Source organism: Notolepis coatsorum, assembly GCF_963971535.1.
Source record: "Notolepis coatsorum genome assembly, chromosome: 16".
Taxonomy (NCBI): domain Eukaryota; kingdom Metazoa; phylum Chordata; class Actinopteri; order Aulopiformes; family Paralepididae; genus Notolepis; species Notolepis coatsorum.
The window spans coordinates 51,711,775-51,727,597 of record NC_140180.1 but is presented as its reverse complement, the minus strand read 5'-3'; the positions used below and the strand labels follow the sequence as shown (position 1 = coordinate 51,727,597).

At 47.8% G+C, this 15,823-nt stretch overlaps 1 protein-coding gene across 1 annotated transcript in view; it reads left to right on the top strand.

Moving 5' to 3' along the window:
* f8 (coagulation factor VIII, procoagulant component) overlaps positions 1–15,823 on the top strand; it is a gene marked incomplete at its 5' end in the record, with an annotated part of 46,675 nt that overhangs the window by 22,096 nt on the left and 8,756 nt on the right. The window contains 8 exons of the mRNA XM_084332025.1: positions 425–590; positions 974–1,213; positions 1,576–1,804; positions 11,731–11,913; positions 12,989–13,105; positions 13,357–13,428; positions 13,699–13,784; positions 14,143–14,289. Coding sequence (XP_084188151.1) covers positions 425–590; positions 974–1,213; positions 1,576–1,804; positions 11,731–11,913; positions 12,989–13,105; positions 13,357–13,428; positions 13,699–13,784; positions 14,143–14,289 — 1,240 coding nt within the window. The remainder of the gene's footprint in view (positions 1–424; positions 591–973; positions 1,214–1,575; positions 1,805–11,730; positions 11,914–12,988; positions 13,106–13,356; positions 13,429–13,698; positions 13,785–14,142; positions 14,290–15,823) is intronic.

The window sequence follows — 15,823 nt, the reverse complement described above, 5'->3', positions numbered from 1 at the left end:
AACATCCCCATTTCATGTCAATTCAGTTGAATTGCAACTCTGCACTGTGCATTCAATATGCAGTGCACTCCTCCATCACATCCAGAGACCACCAACTATAAAATGGGAAGGATCACTGTGGTAGTTTTTAATGGGGAAATCTGTAACACTTAAAGATGGCGGCAACAACAAAGAATTGCTGCAAAATAAACATAGATTTGTTGTAAAAATTTTTTTTTTATTATATATATACTAATACAAATATGATATATCTATATTTATCGATAATTTGGTCCCGATTTATCGATTCTTCCAATCATCTCAGCCCTAGATATTGATCTTCCATTTAACGATTGCATGTATTGTTCATATATATAACACTTACAGTAATCAATATTTAAAGCAGTGTTTTATCATCTTGACTCACTTAACCTCCCTTCTTCAGAGAGATGCGTCGTGGGATGAGGACGTTCCTGCCTGAGTATAAGAAAGTAGTATTCCGGGCCTACAGGGATGAAGACTTCCGTCGCCCTGTAGCCAGAGGAGAGCTTCAGGAACATCTGGGAATCATGGGACCTGTCATCAAAGCTGAGATTAATGATCTCCTCACTGTAAGTGCTGGTTAAACAGCAAGTCAGTACCATGTTTGCTTTTTAGTTTTTACATATAGAGTCGGTTTTACTTTCCTGAAAACAATTAGTAGTATTTTCTGCAGCTACTGGTACACTAACCTTGTTCCCAGTTTTATCACTGTAATGTGGTGCATTGTTTAGACAATTGGTTGAGCTGTTTTCAGCCAAATGTCCATAATGATGTAATAATAAAAAAAAATTTAGTGTGAGAAGTCAATACAATAATACAAATATTATGTACTGTAGTGTCTTTGAGTGTTGGTTCAGCTTATTGGCTCTAAACACAGTGTTCCTCTCAGGACCTGCCGGTATCGGTTAATAAAATTAATCAAACTAAATCAAAACCTTTTGTATTATTCAAGGTGACCTTTAAGAATAAGGCATCCCGGCCGTACTCTTTTCACCTTCATGGGGTGTATGACCGCAGCCAGGGGGCCGGCTTTGCACAGACCCAGGCCTCCTCACCTCCTGTTGGGGTTCCAGGGGAGGCTGTGCCCCCCGGGGAGGCCCGGGTGTACAACTGGAAGATCACCAGGAAACAAGGTCCCACTGACACAGAGTTTGACTGCAAGGCTGGGGCCTACTACTCCACTGTGGACAAGGTGTGAACGCATGTCCAATTTACACTAACCTGTTTCATTGCTACAATGTTTCATGTTGTCTACTGTATGTGTGTCTATGTGTACATGTGTGTCTGTCTGTCTTGTCTGTCTGTCAGATTCTGTTCATGGATGTTCTGTGACAATATTCAAAAGGTGCTGTGTCCATAGTATATGTCATGTTAAACTTTACCTGAGGGATTTTTTGCAGTCTGGTTAAAAAGCACAATTATTAATATATAGGACAAAGGATACATAAAGATAGAAAACGAAAGATACAAAAAATATGATTTTCGAATATATACTGTTATTTGTATAAGGCAATATGCTGATGATACAATGTTCTATTTTCTGTTCTCTTCAAGGAGAGGGACCTTCACTCAGGTCTTGTTGGTCCCCTGGTCATCTGTAAGCCCAATACCGTCCACCGTCATCAGCACATGCAGACGGATATCCAGGAGTACTCCCTGCTCTTCCACACCTTCGACGAGACCAAGAGCTGGTACCTGGAGGAGAACCTTCAGAAGTACTGCACTCCGCCCTGCCAGGCCAACCCAGCAGACCCCTGGTTCAAGATCAGCAACAAGTTTGCAGGTAGAGAAAATAAAAACATGAGTTGTGTCATATAATGATAATGGAGGTTCAATAGTAAAGATTCAGAAACAGGGTTGAGTAAAGTTTAAGTTTGTTTATTTATTTATTATTACCCAGAGACAGTGCACATTAATGAGCATCTTCAGTTTCCACATCAATGTAAATGTGCCAGATTTGAGCTAATTAGCTCGTTTTTATCTGTAGTCCCTGCCTACCATGCATGTCTTTATGGTGTGGGAGGAAACTGGAGTACCCAGAGGAAACCCACGTGAACACAGGGAGAACATGTAAACTCCACACAGAAAGGCCCCCTGCTGGGGTTCGAACCCAGGACCTTCTTGTTGTGAGGCAGCAGTGCTAACCACTGTGCCACCGTGCCACCCAAGGACATGTTGACCTCCAGATTGAACCTGCTCCATAGATTTAAAAATAATAATAATAATAATTGTAACTGAGGGGTACAATTCCCTGACTGTATTGATAAGTATGGTATCATTAAACCACTACCGTCTTTATGTACATCCTACTGGCCATACAGTACATAGGTATCTTAATGATGAACACTTCCCCACAATGAAATCGGTTCCACACAAAGTTGTAATTAAGTATTTATTGCAGCAAAAGGTACATAATATACTTTCTTTACTTCACTTTGAATGCGCTTATAAGGCAAAGGAATGTGCGTAGGCAAATCAATAACGAATGTCCATTCTCTGGTTACGCAGGAGGTAATCATACAACCTGAATCTTAGGGAATTATATCTATGGTACACTAGTAATATAGCGGGAGATACTGGAAGGGTCCCCCCGGTTGTAAGCCAGCAAGGGTAGAGGATCTGTCGGTAATAGAGTCTGGGTCAACGATGATAAGGAGACTCCGAGTACGGGAGACGGTGCAATAAGATCTTGATCCACAGACGAATACAGCTATTCTCCGTAGCCTGTAGCTCCACAGGGAAGAAAGCTAGCCTGCCTCAGGCTTCTGAGGGGCAGACTCGACGTGGCTCCTCACAGGGTAAATCCCACACACTTGTGGGCGTCGGCGATTCTCCGCTCCATTAATTACAGGACCAAAAGCAAATATAATCCAGCCGAAAAGGGCTATGCAGTCGTCGGGTAGATAATCCAGTGTACATGTCCACACGGTCCTCGTCTAGGGCTCCTCGGGTGAAAGCGCCATGAAAGCAGCCCAGCCTGGATAAGCACTCTAGCTGATACGAGGAAAACGTTGGTGATGCTGGTCACTGTAGAACTTTAGCCGCACGATACACTATACACAAATAGACTATTACTGACTTAATAGAAATATGTCGCACTCGACGGTATAGCGCCAAACTCTGACACTTCAGTTATTAATTCGCACGCGGTCTCAATGCTCTATTTGGGGCCAAACAGGCCATACTTCACCGCACATAGTATCGTGGGTGAGGCTTCAACTTTAGTTACTAAGACTTCTGACTAAGTGCTTCTGTATTCACCTGCGCCGTATTTATACGCTTAGATGAATAAACTAGTACCAGCTTTATTCCTGTCTCATCCTTGCGCAATACCATTCTTGTCCAGGCATGTCCCCGGCGGTGACTTTGAACCTGACTTTGGAGGCATGGCCTTGGCGCCTGTGGACCGCTGTCCAATAGGAGAATGAAATATTATGGTCTGTACTAGGCTAAAGGGATATTCCGTGTATATGTACAAGGAATATACAAGGGATATCAAACGATATACAAATATTATGCAATATATATCAATCAATAAATATATATATTCGGTTTAATCTGATCCTTTGTAACAGCCGCCTCCTAATTAGTCCCACCTAATTAGCTAAGCAGAGACAGATTAACCGCACTGTCCACTACTCAATGTCTGTTGTGAGGGGTAGGGCAGTTCACAAAGTCATGGGGTCATGGTCGTCATCAATAGTATCGGGGAGCCTTGGCAACTCTATTAGCCTCGCCACGGGTCGGGTGTAAATCCGCCCTTGGACGAGCACTTCGGCTGCTCGGACCTTTCCGTCGGCACCGGTGATCACTTTGCTTACGCGGCCAGCCGGCCACATAGCTCGGGGTAGTGACTGGTCGATAATCATGACGACTGTTCCTTCTGTCAAATTGTCTCTCTCTTTCACCCATTTCTGGCGGGTCTGTAGAGACGGTAGATAGTGGAGTAGGAAGCTGTTCCAGAACTTGTCAGCCAATACTTGACTGTACCTCCACATTCTTCGGCCGTTCGCTTCTTCAGGCCTGTACATTGTCTGTGGTAGCGCGGGGTCCAGCCGCCCCATCAAGAGTGTGTTGGGGGTGACTGGGTCGACATCTGCTACATCACTTGAGACGTAACCGAGGGGCTTTGAGTTCAATACTCCCTCGATCTCCGTGAGGACTGTCATTAGGACTTCTTCCGCCACGGTCTGGGCCCCAAGCACGGCGTACAGGGCTGTCTTTATTGAACGTACTTCTCGTTCCCAAGTTCCACCGAAGTGAGGTGCATTCGGGGGATTAAACTGGAAGTCAATCTGGGATGGAGCGAGGTGGGTCTTAAGTTCTGGGCCCATAGCTTGGAAGCTCTCTCTCAGCTCTCTTTCTCCGCCTTTGAAGTTTGTCCCGTGATCAGACAATAATATAGACGGTTTGCCTTTCCGCGATGTGAATCTTCGGAAGGCCATAAGGAATGAGTCTGTGCTCATGGTTGGAAGGAGTTCTATATGCATCGCTCGGGTGGTCATGCATTTGAATACAATACCCCACCGCTTCTCGGTTCCTCTTCCTTTCTTTACATACAGCGGGCCGAAACAGTCCATACCGGTGGAGTGAAAAGGCTTGTCGCCGAGTCGGAGGCGACAGGGAGGTAGGTCAGCCATCCGGGGTATACTGGGCTGCGCTCGCCATTTACGACAGTCTAGACAGGTTCGCTGGAAGCGCCGTACTGCTTCTCTCCCTTGCAGTATCCAATAACGACGTCTGATTTCTCTCTCTCTCTGCCCCGGCGTGATGCACATCCTCGTCGTATTTCTTTATGATCAGCTCTGTGACCTTGTGTCGGCTGTTTAAGACTATCGGGTACTTGACGTCATCCGGTAAGTCTGGAGCTCTCCGCAGACGACCACCCACTCTGATGAGACCATGGGCGTCGCTCTCGGGGGCTAGGTGGAGCAATCTGCTGTCTGATGGGACGGGCTTTGCTCCCTGTAGACAGTCTAGCTCATCGGGAAACGAGTCTCTCTGGGCTCGTTGTAGGAGAAGAAGTTCTGCTTCTTCGTAGTCAGCTGCAGTAATGTCAGTAGTGAGCTGAACCTCTGGGTGGTGCCACAGGAATGTCTTTAGCTGCGCACTCTCTAGGGTGAGGCAATCGTCTATGTCGGGGTCTGTGGAGATGAGTGTGTTCAATCCACAGAACATAGATTTCTTGTTCTCGGCCTCCTCTTTACTCGCTTCCCGTGGGGTGGGTGTAGGCCACTCTTCTTCCGGGAGCTTGAGGAACTCTGGCCCGTCACTGTATAGGTTGTGACGGGTGAGGTCATCCAGGGACATTCCCCGGGTGATGACGTCAGCTGGGTTGTGTTTTGTGTCCACATACCTCCAGCTTGCTACTTCTGTTAAATCTTGAATCTCTGTGACTCTGACTCCCACGAAGACCTTGTATCTGCACGAATCAGACCGGATCCATGTGAGTACTGTCGTGGAGTCTGACCACAAGATTGTTCTTTGCACCGGGATGGTGAGTTCACGTTGGATTAACGTGGCGAGTTGCGCTCCTGCTAGGGCTGCGCAGAGCTCTAGACGCGGGATAGATTGTTGCTTGCGTGGGGCTATTCTTGAGCGAGCCAGGATGAAAGCAGTATGTATTTCTCCTCCCTCCTCTCGGGCACGCAAGTAGGCCACCGAACCGTAGGCTACTTCGGAGGCGTCGCTGAAGACGTGCAGGTCCATCTGGCACGTCTCCGGCCTCACTGTGGGTGGGAAGTAGCTGCGGCGTATGTTGACACCTGGGAGTGAGCTGAGTTCCGTCTCCCACTCTCTCCATGTGGATGCAAGGTGTTCGGGTATGGGGTCGTCCCAGCCCTGGTCCTTGTCCCATAACGCTCTTACAATCATCTTTGCCCTGGTGGTGTAAGGTAGAATACATCCCAACGGGTCATATTGTCTGGCGAGTGTTCTGTATACACTCCGTCTTGTGGTCGGTAGTGCAGTCGACCTTCCCTGCTCCTTGGTCAGGGGTGTGTGTTTATAATGGAGCGAGTCTGTTTTGAAGCTCCAGACTAGTCCTAATGTCATTTCTTGGGCTTCTCCTGGGATGGTCGCCATCCAGGTCTCGCTGCTTGCTGCCTTGTCCTCGGGGGAGAGGCTGCGCAATACTTGCGGGTCGCTGCTGGCCCACTGCCTGAGATCAAAGCCGCCTTTGATCAGGGAGGCGCGGAGCTTGAGTAGAAGGGCCTCGGCTTCTTCTGGCGTCGAGACGCTTTGCAGACAGTTGTCCACGTAGAAACTATTTCCTACACTTTGTCGGACCTCTTCATCGGCTGCTGGGTCCTCTGCGACGTGTTTTTGCAGTGCAAACGTAGCACAGCATGGGCTGCATGTGGTTCCGAAAGGGAGGACTTCCCATTGATAGATGGCTGGTTGCTCGTCCCCGATCCTCTCTCTCCATAGGAACCGCAGCAGGGGCTTGTCCTCCTCCACTAGTCTCACCTGCAGGAACATCCCTTTGATGTCGCCGCTGATGGCCACCTTGTCTTGGCGGAAACGTAGTAACACGCCTAGTAGAGAGGGGCCGAGTGTTGGGCCGGGCAACAGCTCTTTATTCAGATTTTGTGATCCGATCTGGTAGCTGCAGTTGAACACAATACGATCCTTGCCGTTGTGGTGGACTTTGTGGTGCGGCACGTACCATGATTCGGTCGTCTGATCGGCCTCTTTAATGTCAATTTTCTTTATGTGTCCCGCTGTGATTAGCTTGTTAATCTCAGCGCGGTACACAGTCTCTTGAGCGGGGTCTCTGGCTAGGCGCCGCTCTGTGTTCAATAGATACCGCTCCGTCGCTTCTTTTGGGGCGTGGAAGGTAGGCATACCCTCTCGCCTCAGGAGTGGAGTTGCGTATCTCATCACTCCGTTGACTTTGACTCTCTTTGTCCCCTGCTCGAGGAGGGCTATAGCGTAAATGTCTTCCTTGGAACGAATGTCTTTCTTTTCGTTCTTAAAGGGCATTGTCTCTAGTGTCCATAGCCTCTCGACATGCTGTAGGAGGGTGGTGTCTTCTTCTGTCACTCTGGAGTGGAGGCAGCTAGTGGCTGCTGTTCGGTTAAGAGACCTAGCGAGGGGGCCTTGTAGTGTCCATCCTAGGCGGGTCTCGACTGCTGCAGGACAGCCTCTGGGCCCTGTGTGGACCCGGTCCATCGGGACGATGAGGTCTGCATGGTCGGAGCCTATCAGCAGGGTCGGGGTGGCACCGTCTATGAGCGGTATAGGTAGTTGACGCAGGTGCACATATTTATCCATCAGCTTGGCGATGGGGTAGGTGTACTGCGACAGGCCTATTTCTTGGCTGGTGAAAGCGTTAGTAATCCTATACCGTCTCTCTGGCTGCCCGCTTGCTGCGATAGTGAAGGAGACATTCTCGCCCTTTATCGTCTTTAGATCTCTTCTTATTGTCCGAATCGTCATCTGGTTTTCGCTCCCCCGCAGCCCCAGCTGGGCCGCAGCGGACGCGAGGAGAAGGGTCTTCTCTGACCCGTCGTCAAGGACGGCGTAAGTGTCCATGACCTTGTCTTGGTAACTCAGTGTTACGCGGACCACCTTTAAGAGCACCCGGGCGCCCCCGCTGCTGGCGGGGTCAATGTACATAACACTTGCCTTTGTGCTGCTTGAGGGTGCAGGCTTTCTTCTGTTACTGTCGTGTAGGACGTCTAAGTGGGCTCCATCACACCGACTACACCTCTTCTTTAAGCGGCAATCGGCTGCCATGTGACTGCGCGCACATCGGTAACAGCGTCGGTTGGACTTTATCCATTGACTCACCTCGTCGGCGGTCATCTTCTTGAATGTGTCACATTGTGACAGCCAGTGTTCCTTTTCGCAGTACGGGCACACCATCTTCCACTTCTCTTTCATCGAGGGGGTACTGTGGTTCTTGCTGCTCGGTACTGATTCTGATTGGTGCATGACGGTCACCAATCTGCGGCCATCGTTTGCTCTCCTAGGTCCCTCTCTGGAGCTTGGTGTGCTCCGCATGAACGTATCCAACCGTAGGCTGTTGACTTCTCTCGCCAGGAAGTCGGCTAGGTCTAGGAGGGATGGCTCGGGACCGTTAGGATCACGGTGGTCTCTTTGCCGCCTGAAGCGCTCTTGTCGGGCGGGCGGAAGCTTCTCTAAAATCCTCTCGACATTAGAGTTTGCGTACAGTTCGTGCATACCCTTTTCTCTTTGCGCCCCCAGCATCCCTACCAGGGATTGTACCTTGATAGACAGGTCATCTAGTGAGCGATTGTCTGTGGCTGGGGGTAGGCGGTCAATATGCCTTATCTCTTGTATTACGTAGTCCCATATGCGTCCATATCTTTGGTCGAGTGCTGCTAGAGCCGCGGTGTATGGGGTAGTAGAGGTGGCATAGGCCAGCGCTATATTGTGCGCTCGGGGCACCTTGAGGTGCTTCAGTAGGATAGCATATTTGTACGGTTCATCAGCTACATCGGACATCATTGTCTCTAAGCACATTCGTAGTTCTGTGTACTGTGCTCTGTTCTCGTGTGTGAAGTCCGGGAACGTCGGTGTGCCAATGTATGATGCCATGGATGGCTGGCACATCGGTGAGCGTTGGAAGAGAGGCCTCCTAGGCGAGTCTCCTCTTACGCCTCTTGGTGGGCTGGTACCTGCTGGACACCATGGCCCGTGTACCCAGGTGCTGTTCCTCGGGGCTGGTCGTGCGTCAAGCTCACCCGTGAATTGAGTCGGGGGGCTGTAGCGCAGAGTCGCAGGGGTAAAGCCTGGGCTGTACTGGACCTCCTGGTCCTGTGGAGTACTGTGCTGCTGTTGGGCTTGACTCTCCTCCTCTCCCTCTTCTTCTTCCTCTGGCAGGTCATCTAGATCCTGTAGTCGTCTATTTAGCCTCTCCGCGGTGTAGACCGTTTCTTCCTTGTAGCTGGGTCTCACTTGGACCGGTCGGGGAAGGGGTTCGGAGGGGGGTATAGGCTCTCTCTGGTGGTCGGGCTCAGGGTCGCTTGATCGGGTAGGGGAGGGTGCCCTTGACCCTTGTCTTGACGAGGCCCTGGAACCCCGTGCGGAGGGAGGGGGTGTTGCCCTGGTGATCAGCTGGTCCATTATCTGCGCTTGTAATCGGTCGCGCTCGGCTTCGCGCTTGGTGAGAGCGAGGTCGCGCTCTGCTTCTCTTTGGGCACCGGCAGCGGCACGCTGGGCTTCGGCGGCGGCGCGCTGGGCTTCGGCCCGGTCTCTTCCCATATTCTCTTCTGTCTGAAGGCGTCTAATCTCTAGACGTATACGATCTTCGTCGCTCCGTTGCTGCGCTTGAAGGCGTTCTCTTTCCATGGAAGAATGTTCGCGCTCACTAAGCGTCTGTGCTTGGAGTCGATCGCGCTCTGTTGAGGCTGCCAGGCTGGCGAGGAAGGCCTGTGCCAGCATCTTGTCCGCCTCGCTGGGGGAAGACGCTGGTTGAGGTGATCCGCTCCTGGTAGTACTCGTTGGAGATCCGTTCTCCTGTGGCGAGTCGAGGAGATCCATCTCCGGGGTGCTCGCCTCTTCTTGTAGTGGGTCAAGTTCCATCCCTGGAGGGCTGTCTTTATCCTGGAGCTCTCCGGGGACTACTTCTTCGGTCTTGGCGGGGGGTAAAGTCATGTCAGGTCCCTCCTGGTCCCCACCGTGAGCTTGGCCAGTTACGTTAGAACCCACTAGGGCCTCTATTGGCGGGGTAGCCTGGTCGATAGGGTCGGACATAATTTTACTATCTACTTTTTCCGCGTTTACCGTCTGTAGAAAGCTAGGTAGTATATTGGCAACGTAATCCTCTAAGTACTGAGGTGTCTGCCGTCTACGCTGCGGGCGATCTATTTTAGTAGAACCGTTTTGTGGAGTGTTCATCATTGGCCATGTCAATATTAATACCACTATATTAATATTACGCTAATTACCATCCGGCTCGAAGGACCAATTGTAACTGAGGGGTACAATTCCCTGACTGTATTGATAAGTATGGTATCATTAAACCACTACCGTCTTTATGTACATCCTACTGGCCATACAGTACATAGGTATCTTAATGATGAACACTTCCCCACAATGAAATCGGTTCCACACAAAGTTGTAATTAAGTATTTATTGCAGCAAAAGGTACATAATATACTTTCTTTACTTCACTTTGAATGCGCTTATAAGGCAAAGGAATGTGCGTAGGCAAATCAATAACGAATGTCCATTCTCTGGTTACGCAGGAGGTAATCATACAACCTGAATCTTAGGGAATTATATCTATGGTACACTAGTAATATAGCGGGAGATACTGGAAGGGTCCCCCCGGTTGTAAGCCAGCAAGGGTAGAGGATCTGTCGGTAATAGAGTCTGGGTCAACGATGATAAGGAGACTCCGAGTACGGGAGACGGTGCAATAAGATCTTGATCCACAGACGAATACAGCTATTCTCCGTAGCCTGTAGCTCCACAGGGAAGAAAGCTAGCCTGCCTCAGGCTTCTGAGGGGCAGACTCGACGTGGCTCCTCACAGGGTAAATCCCACACACTTGTGGGCGTCGGCGATTCTCCGCTCCATTAATTACAGGACCAAAAGCAAATATAATCCAGCCGAAAAGGGCTATGCAGTCGTCGGGTAGATAATCCAGTGTACATGTCCACACGGTCCTCGTCTAGGGCTCCTCGGGTGAAAGCGCCATGAAAGCAGCCCAGCCTGGATAAGCACTCTAGCTGATACGAGGAAAACGTTGGTGATGCTGGTCACTGTAGAACTTTAGCCGCACGATACACTATACACAAATAGACTATTACTGACTTAATAGAAATATGTCGCACTCGACGGTATAGCGCCAAACTCTGACACTTCAGTTATTAATTCGCACACGGTCTCAATGCTCTATTTGGGGCCAAACAGGCCATACTTCACCGCACGTAGTATCGTGGGTGAGGCTTCAACTTTAGTTACTAAGACTTCTGACTAAGTGCTTCTGTATTCACCTGCGCCGTATTTATACGCTTAGATGAATAAACTAGTACCAGCTTTATTCCTGTCTCATATCCTTGCGCAATACCATTCTTGTCCAGGCATGTCCCCGGCGGTGACTTTGAACCTGACTTTGGAGGCATGGCCTTGGCGCCTGTGGACCGCTGTCCAATAGGAGAATGAAATATTATGGTCTGTACTAGGCTAAAGGGATATTCCGTGTATATGTACAAGGGATATCAAACGATATACAAATATTATGCAATATATATCAATCAATAAATATATATATTCGGTTTAATCTGATCCTTTGTAACAATAATAATAATAATAATAATAATAATAATAATAATAATAATAATAATAATAATAATAATAATAATAATAATAATAATAATAATAATAATAATAATAATAATAATAATAATAATAATACGAATCTGTACGGACACAATATACTGTAGATATAATTTGGTAATAAAACAGAACAGAGGTATGCTACTTTGTATACTTTGTAAGTTATTTAGTTCAACTTATTTCTTTATTCAAGTTTTCTTCTTGGTTCCTCCACATTTGTTGTAAGGTCTTTCTACATCTTGCTACTTCCTGTATAGGCCTTGTCACGCTGTGTTTCCTAAGGCCAAGGACTCCTCTTAAACAATAAACAATAAATAAAATAGTTCTGCTGGATGTATTGATGTTTTCTCAGAATCCTGTTACAGTATCAGCAGTATAACCGTTGTGTTTTTGTAGCGATCAACGGTTACGTGGCAGAGACACTTCCTGGTCTGTTGGTTGCCCAGCACCAGCCAGTCAGGTGGCACCTTCTGAACGTCGGGGGCGACAGGGAGTACCATGCTGTGCAGTTCCACGGCCTGCCCTTCAGCGTCCACACTGAGGTGGAGCACCGCATGGGGGTGTACAACCTCTACCCTGGTAAACACACACACACACACACACACGCACACACACACACACACACACACACACACACACACACACACAAATACACACACACACATACACACACACACACACACACACACACACACACACACACACACACACACACACACACACAAATACACAGCATCATCAGGTAATAGGAGAGAGATATTCCTTTATTGATCCTCTTGGGGAAATCCAGCCATCATAGCAGCATGGGGGAGGGGAGGTACAGGCATATGGTAATAGTAGAAGACATAATACAGGTAATACAATATAGTACAGTAGAAAAGTTAAAATAGGCAGTGTAAACAATATAACAATATAATTTACTCTGAGTATACGCATATGAGCAAGAAGGCAGTGTAATCAAGCTGCAGATGAGGGTCTGTATGCCCCGTCAGTTATATTATGCATTACAATAAATATGGTTACAATACACACTAGAATGTATACTATGAGTAAGTAAGTATACAGTATACACAGGTGCAGTATGCATAAGGTATGTATGGCGTGATATACGTCATACGTTACACGTTGTAGTCCATTTAGGTGGTGAGTCAGCAGACACACTCAGTGATCAGACATTCCTAGTCGTTCTCGAGTTCTGCTGCCTTAGTTCTCCTCACTGTTGTGGAGCCTGCTTGGCTGCTGGTACAAAGGACTGGCCGAGGCTGTTAGTTGTATGCATAATTAGCTATACATCCACAAACTCTCTCTCAACAACGCACACACACACACACAACTAATGATGCTCGATATTGGCTTTTTTACCGATATTGTCCAACTCTTAATTTCCGATACCGATATCAACCGATACCGATATATTCAGGGTCCCCCCCCCCCCCCAAAACGGAATAATTTCAGGTAATTAACATTACATATCTCTTGTCGTGTAATTAACACAACATTATGCATACTTTGTCAATAAACAAAATAATAATTCGTTCTTACTTGCTTGCCTAGGTAAATAAAGGTTAAATAAATGTAAAAAAAATTATGATAATATCGGACATCCCTACACACAACCATGTTACCCCCCGCTCCCCACTCTCTCTCTCCTCAGGTGTGTTTGGCACCATAGAGATGAGCCCCCCCACGGTGGGCACCTGGCTGGTGGAGTGTACAGTGGGTGAACAGCAGCTGGCCGGCATGAGAGCCAAGCTACTGGTCTACAACCCACGTAGGTTGACCTGGAGGCAGACTGTTGTGTTGTTTGACGACCAGAGGTCTTTCAGGCTGTTGTGGTTTTTTCAATCCCAGGAACAGTATGGCAAACATATTGAATAAATAAAATAACAGAATACCTTTTGCTCCGAAGATAGAGAAAGATAAAGACACGTGTTACATAATGACAGATAAAAACGTATATTTTTTATTTACTTATTTTTTTTTTCAAGGAAATAATTGACATTTCCTTGTGTCGACTTGCAGTGTGTGTCTTGCCTCTGGGGATGAAGTCGGGAAGAATAGAGGATTCCCAGATCACAGCGTCAGATCACTTAGGTAACATGACCTTTTATATTTGAGCTTCATTTAACCGAGCAGTTTGACTGAGAACGCTTAAAATTTCATGACTCTTGTGATCTCCAAGACAACACTTGTCTTTTTCCTGTGTGTGTGTGTGTGTGTGTGTGTGTGTGTGTGTGTGTGTGTGTGTGTGTGTGTGTGTGTGTGTGTGTGTGTGTGTGTGTGTGTGTGTGTGTGTGTGTGTGTGTGTGTGTGTGTGTGTGTGTGTGTGTGTGTGTGTGTGTGTGTGTGTGTGTGTCCGTTCAGGTAACTGGGAGCCCAGGTTTGCTAGATTGGGACTGTCTGGGGTTGTCAATGCCTGGATGGGAAGGAACGAGAGGTCATGGATACAGGTTAGATACTATTCCCCCAACCTGTCTTACTCTGTGCAACACTTGTGAATGAGCAGTATGTCTGTGTGTATGTGTGCGCCCGCATGTGTGTGTGAGTGGGTGTATACAAAAGCCCTTTAGTTAGCCCTCTCCTTGCCCCTAGCACCTCTTTCATATCAGGCAACATGCTTTACATATAATGTGTGTGTGTGTGCGTGTGTGTGTGTGTGTGTGTGTGTGTGTGTGTGTGTGTGTGTGTGTGTGTGTGTGTGTGTGTGTGTGTGTGTGTGTGTGTGTGTGTGTGTGTGTGTGTGTGTGTGTGTGTGTGTGTGTGTGTGTGTGTGTGTGTGTGTGTGTGTGTGTGTGTGTGTGTATACAGGTGGACCTCCAGAGGCCCACCCTGGTGCACGGTCTGCAGACGCAGGGAGCCAGAGCCTCTCTGAGGGAGTACTACATCTCCCTCTATGCCGTCTCTTACAGCCTGAACATGGAGACATGGGCCACCTACCGAGGCAACCACACCACTGTACGTCACTTACTGGACCATGTTTGGTGCTTGATTGGTTGGCTGGTGGTTGATTGATTGGTTAATTGATTGATTGATTGATTGATTGATTGATTGATTGATTGAGTAATTAATTGATTGATCAGGGGGAAAACTGCAAAAGTACAATATATCTCATGGGTTAATTTTTTTTTTATCCACTTTTTCTCCCATTTTCTAAATTTTTCTCCCATCCCAATTTCGCATCATCCAATTCAACCCTCCCCTGTCACGAACGCTGTTTCTTGCCTCCCACAAGCCGGCTGCAATGTGGACTAAGTCATACATAGCACAAGTCCCCTCCGGTACTTGAGGTAACAGCAGTCGCATCTTTTCACCTGCGCAGCTCGATCTCTCAGTGGCGAGGAGTAACGCGTGGGAGGCTCACGCTGCCCCCGACACTTCCTGATTCTACTGCGCAGGCGCACCAACCGACCTGTAGGAGTTGCTGTCCACAACGCCCGATCCCCACCCATCAGTTTCCCACCCCCTAATACAGCCAATGTGTATTAGTATGAACGTCCAGCTAAACTGAAAGCAATGTGGAGCGCTGGGCTCGAACAGGCGAGCCCAGCGTCTCCGCATTCGTGGCGAGCGCCTTGCCCACTACGCCACGTAGCCGCCCCCTCATGGGATAACATTTAAGTGATGTTACTTGAGTCAAGCATATAGTTGAAAGCTATAATAACCAACTTGCATTGGCAAATCATGGAGCAGTTATAAGTGTGAATGTTTTGAATTCCATCTCTGCTGTGACAAGATTTTAACAGATGATGAAATACCTGTAGTTACAGTTGAAATGTGAATTTCCAGCGTAAACAATCAGTGGGCCTGTTTTATTTGTGAGGTCATGACCAGCGATGCAGTCGTGCACACACGCGGTTACACGCCGTTGTAGTAGATCACTGAGGCAGAAGTGCGCGCGGATGTACACGCGCGCACACAAAAATGCGTTCACAATTGTCACTGGACTGGTCGCGCCGTGCGGCAAGTACCCGGCCGGCACTTATCACCTAGACTTTGCATAATAATAGGATACCGATAGCATAACAACGAGAAGAGCCAAACCAAAATACAAGCCCTGTACCAATTGGTGGGGGGTTGATTGATCTGTGGTCCCGACTGGAAGGATGAGACATTAAGTTGTGCTTCAGTCTCTGAAGGAAACTGTCCTTCTGTAAACTAACTCTAAGTTACATTGTTAATTTAGTTTGTATTTACTTTTCTAGTTTAAGTTAATTCAATTAAAGAAATTGTAACTACTAAACTACTAAACATTTATGCATAATAATCATCTGTTCTGTGCGCAACCGAGGGAACATGTATGCGCATGCGCGTGCGTTTGGGAAGTTCCCATATTACGACTGCACCACTGGTCATGACAATGAGAGACAGTAAACAGAGTAGAGAGAAATGCTACAGCATAACAGGAAGTGTGGCTTGAACTGGTTTGTATGGTATTCTCCCGCACAGCAGACCACTGAACCTCTTGACCTTCGACCTTCAGTTACAGCTC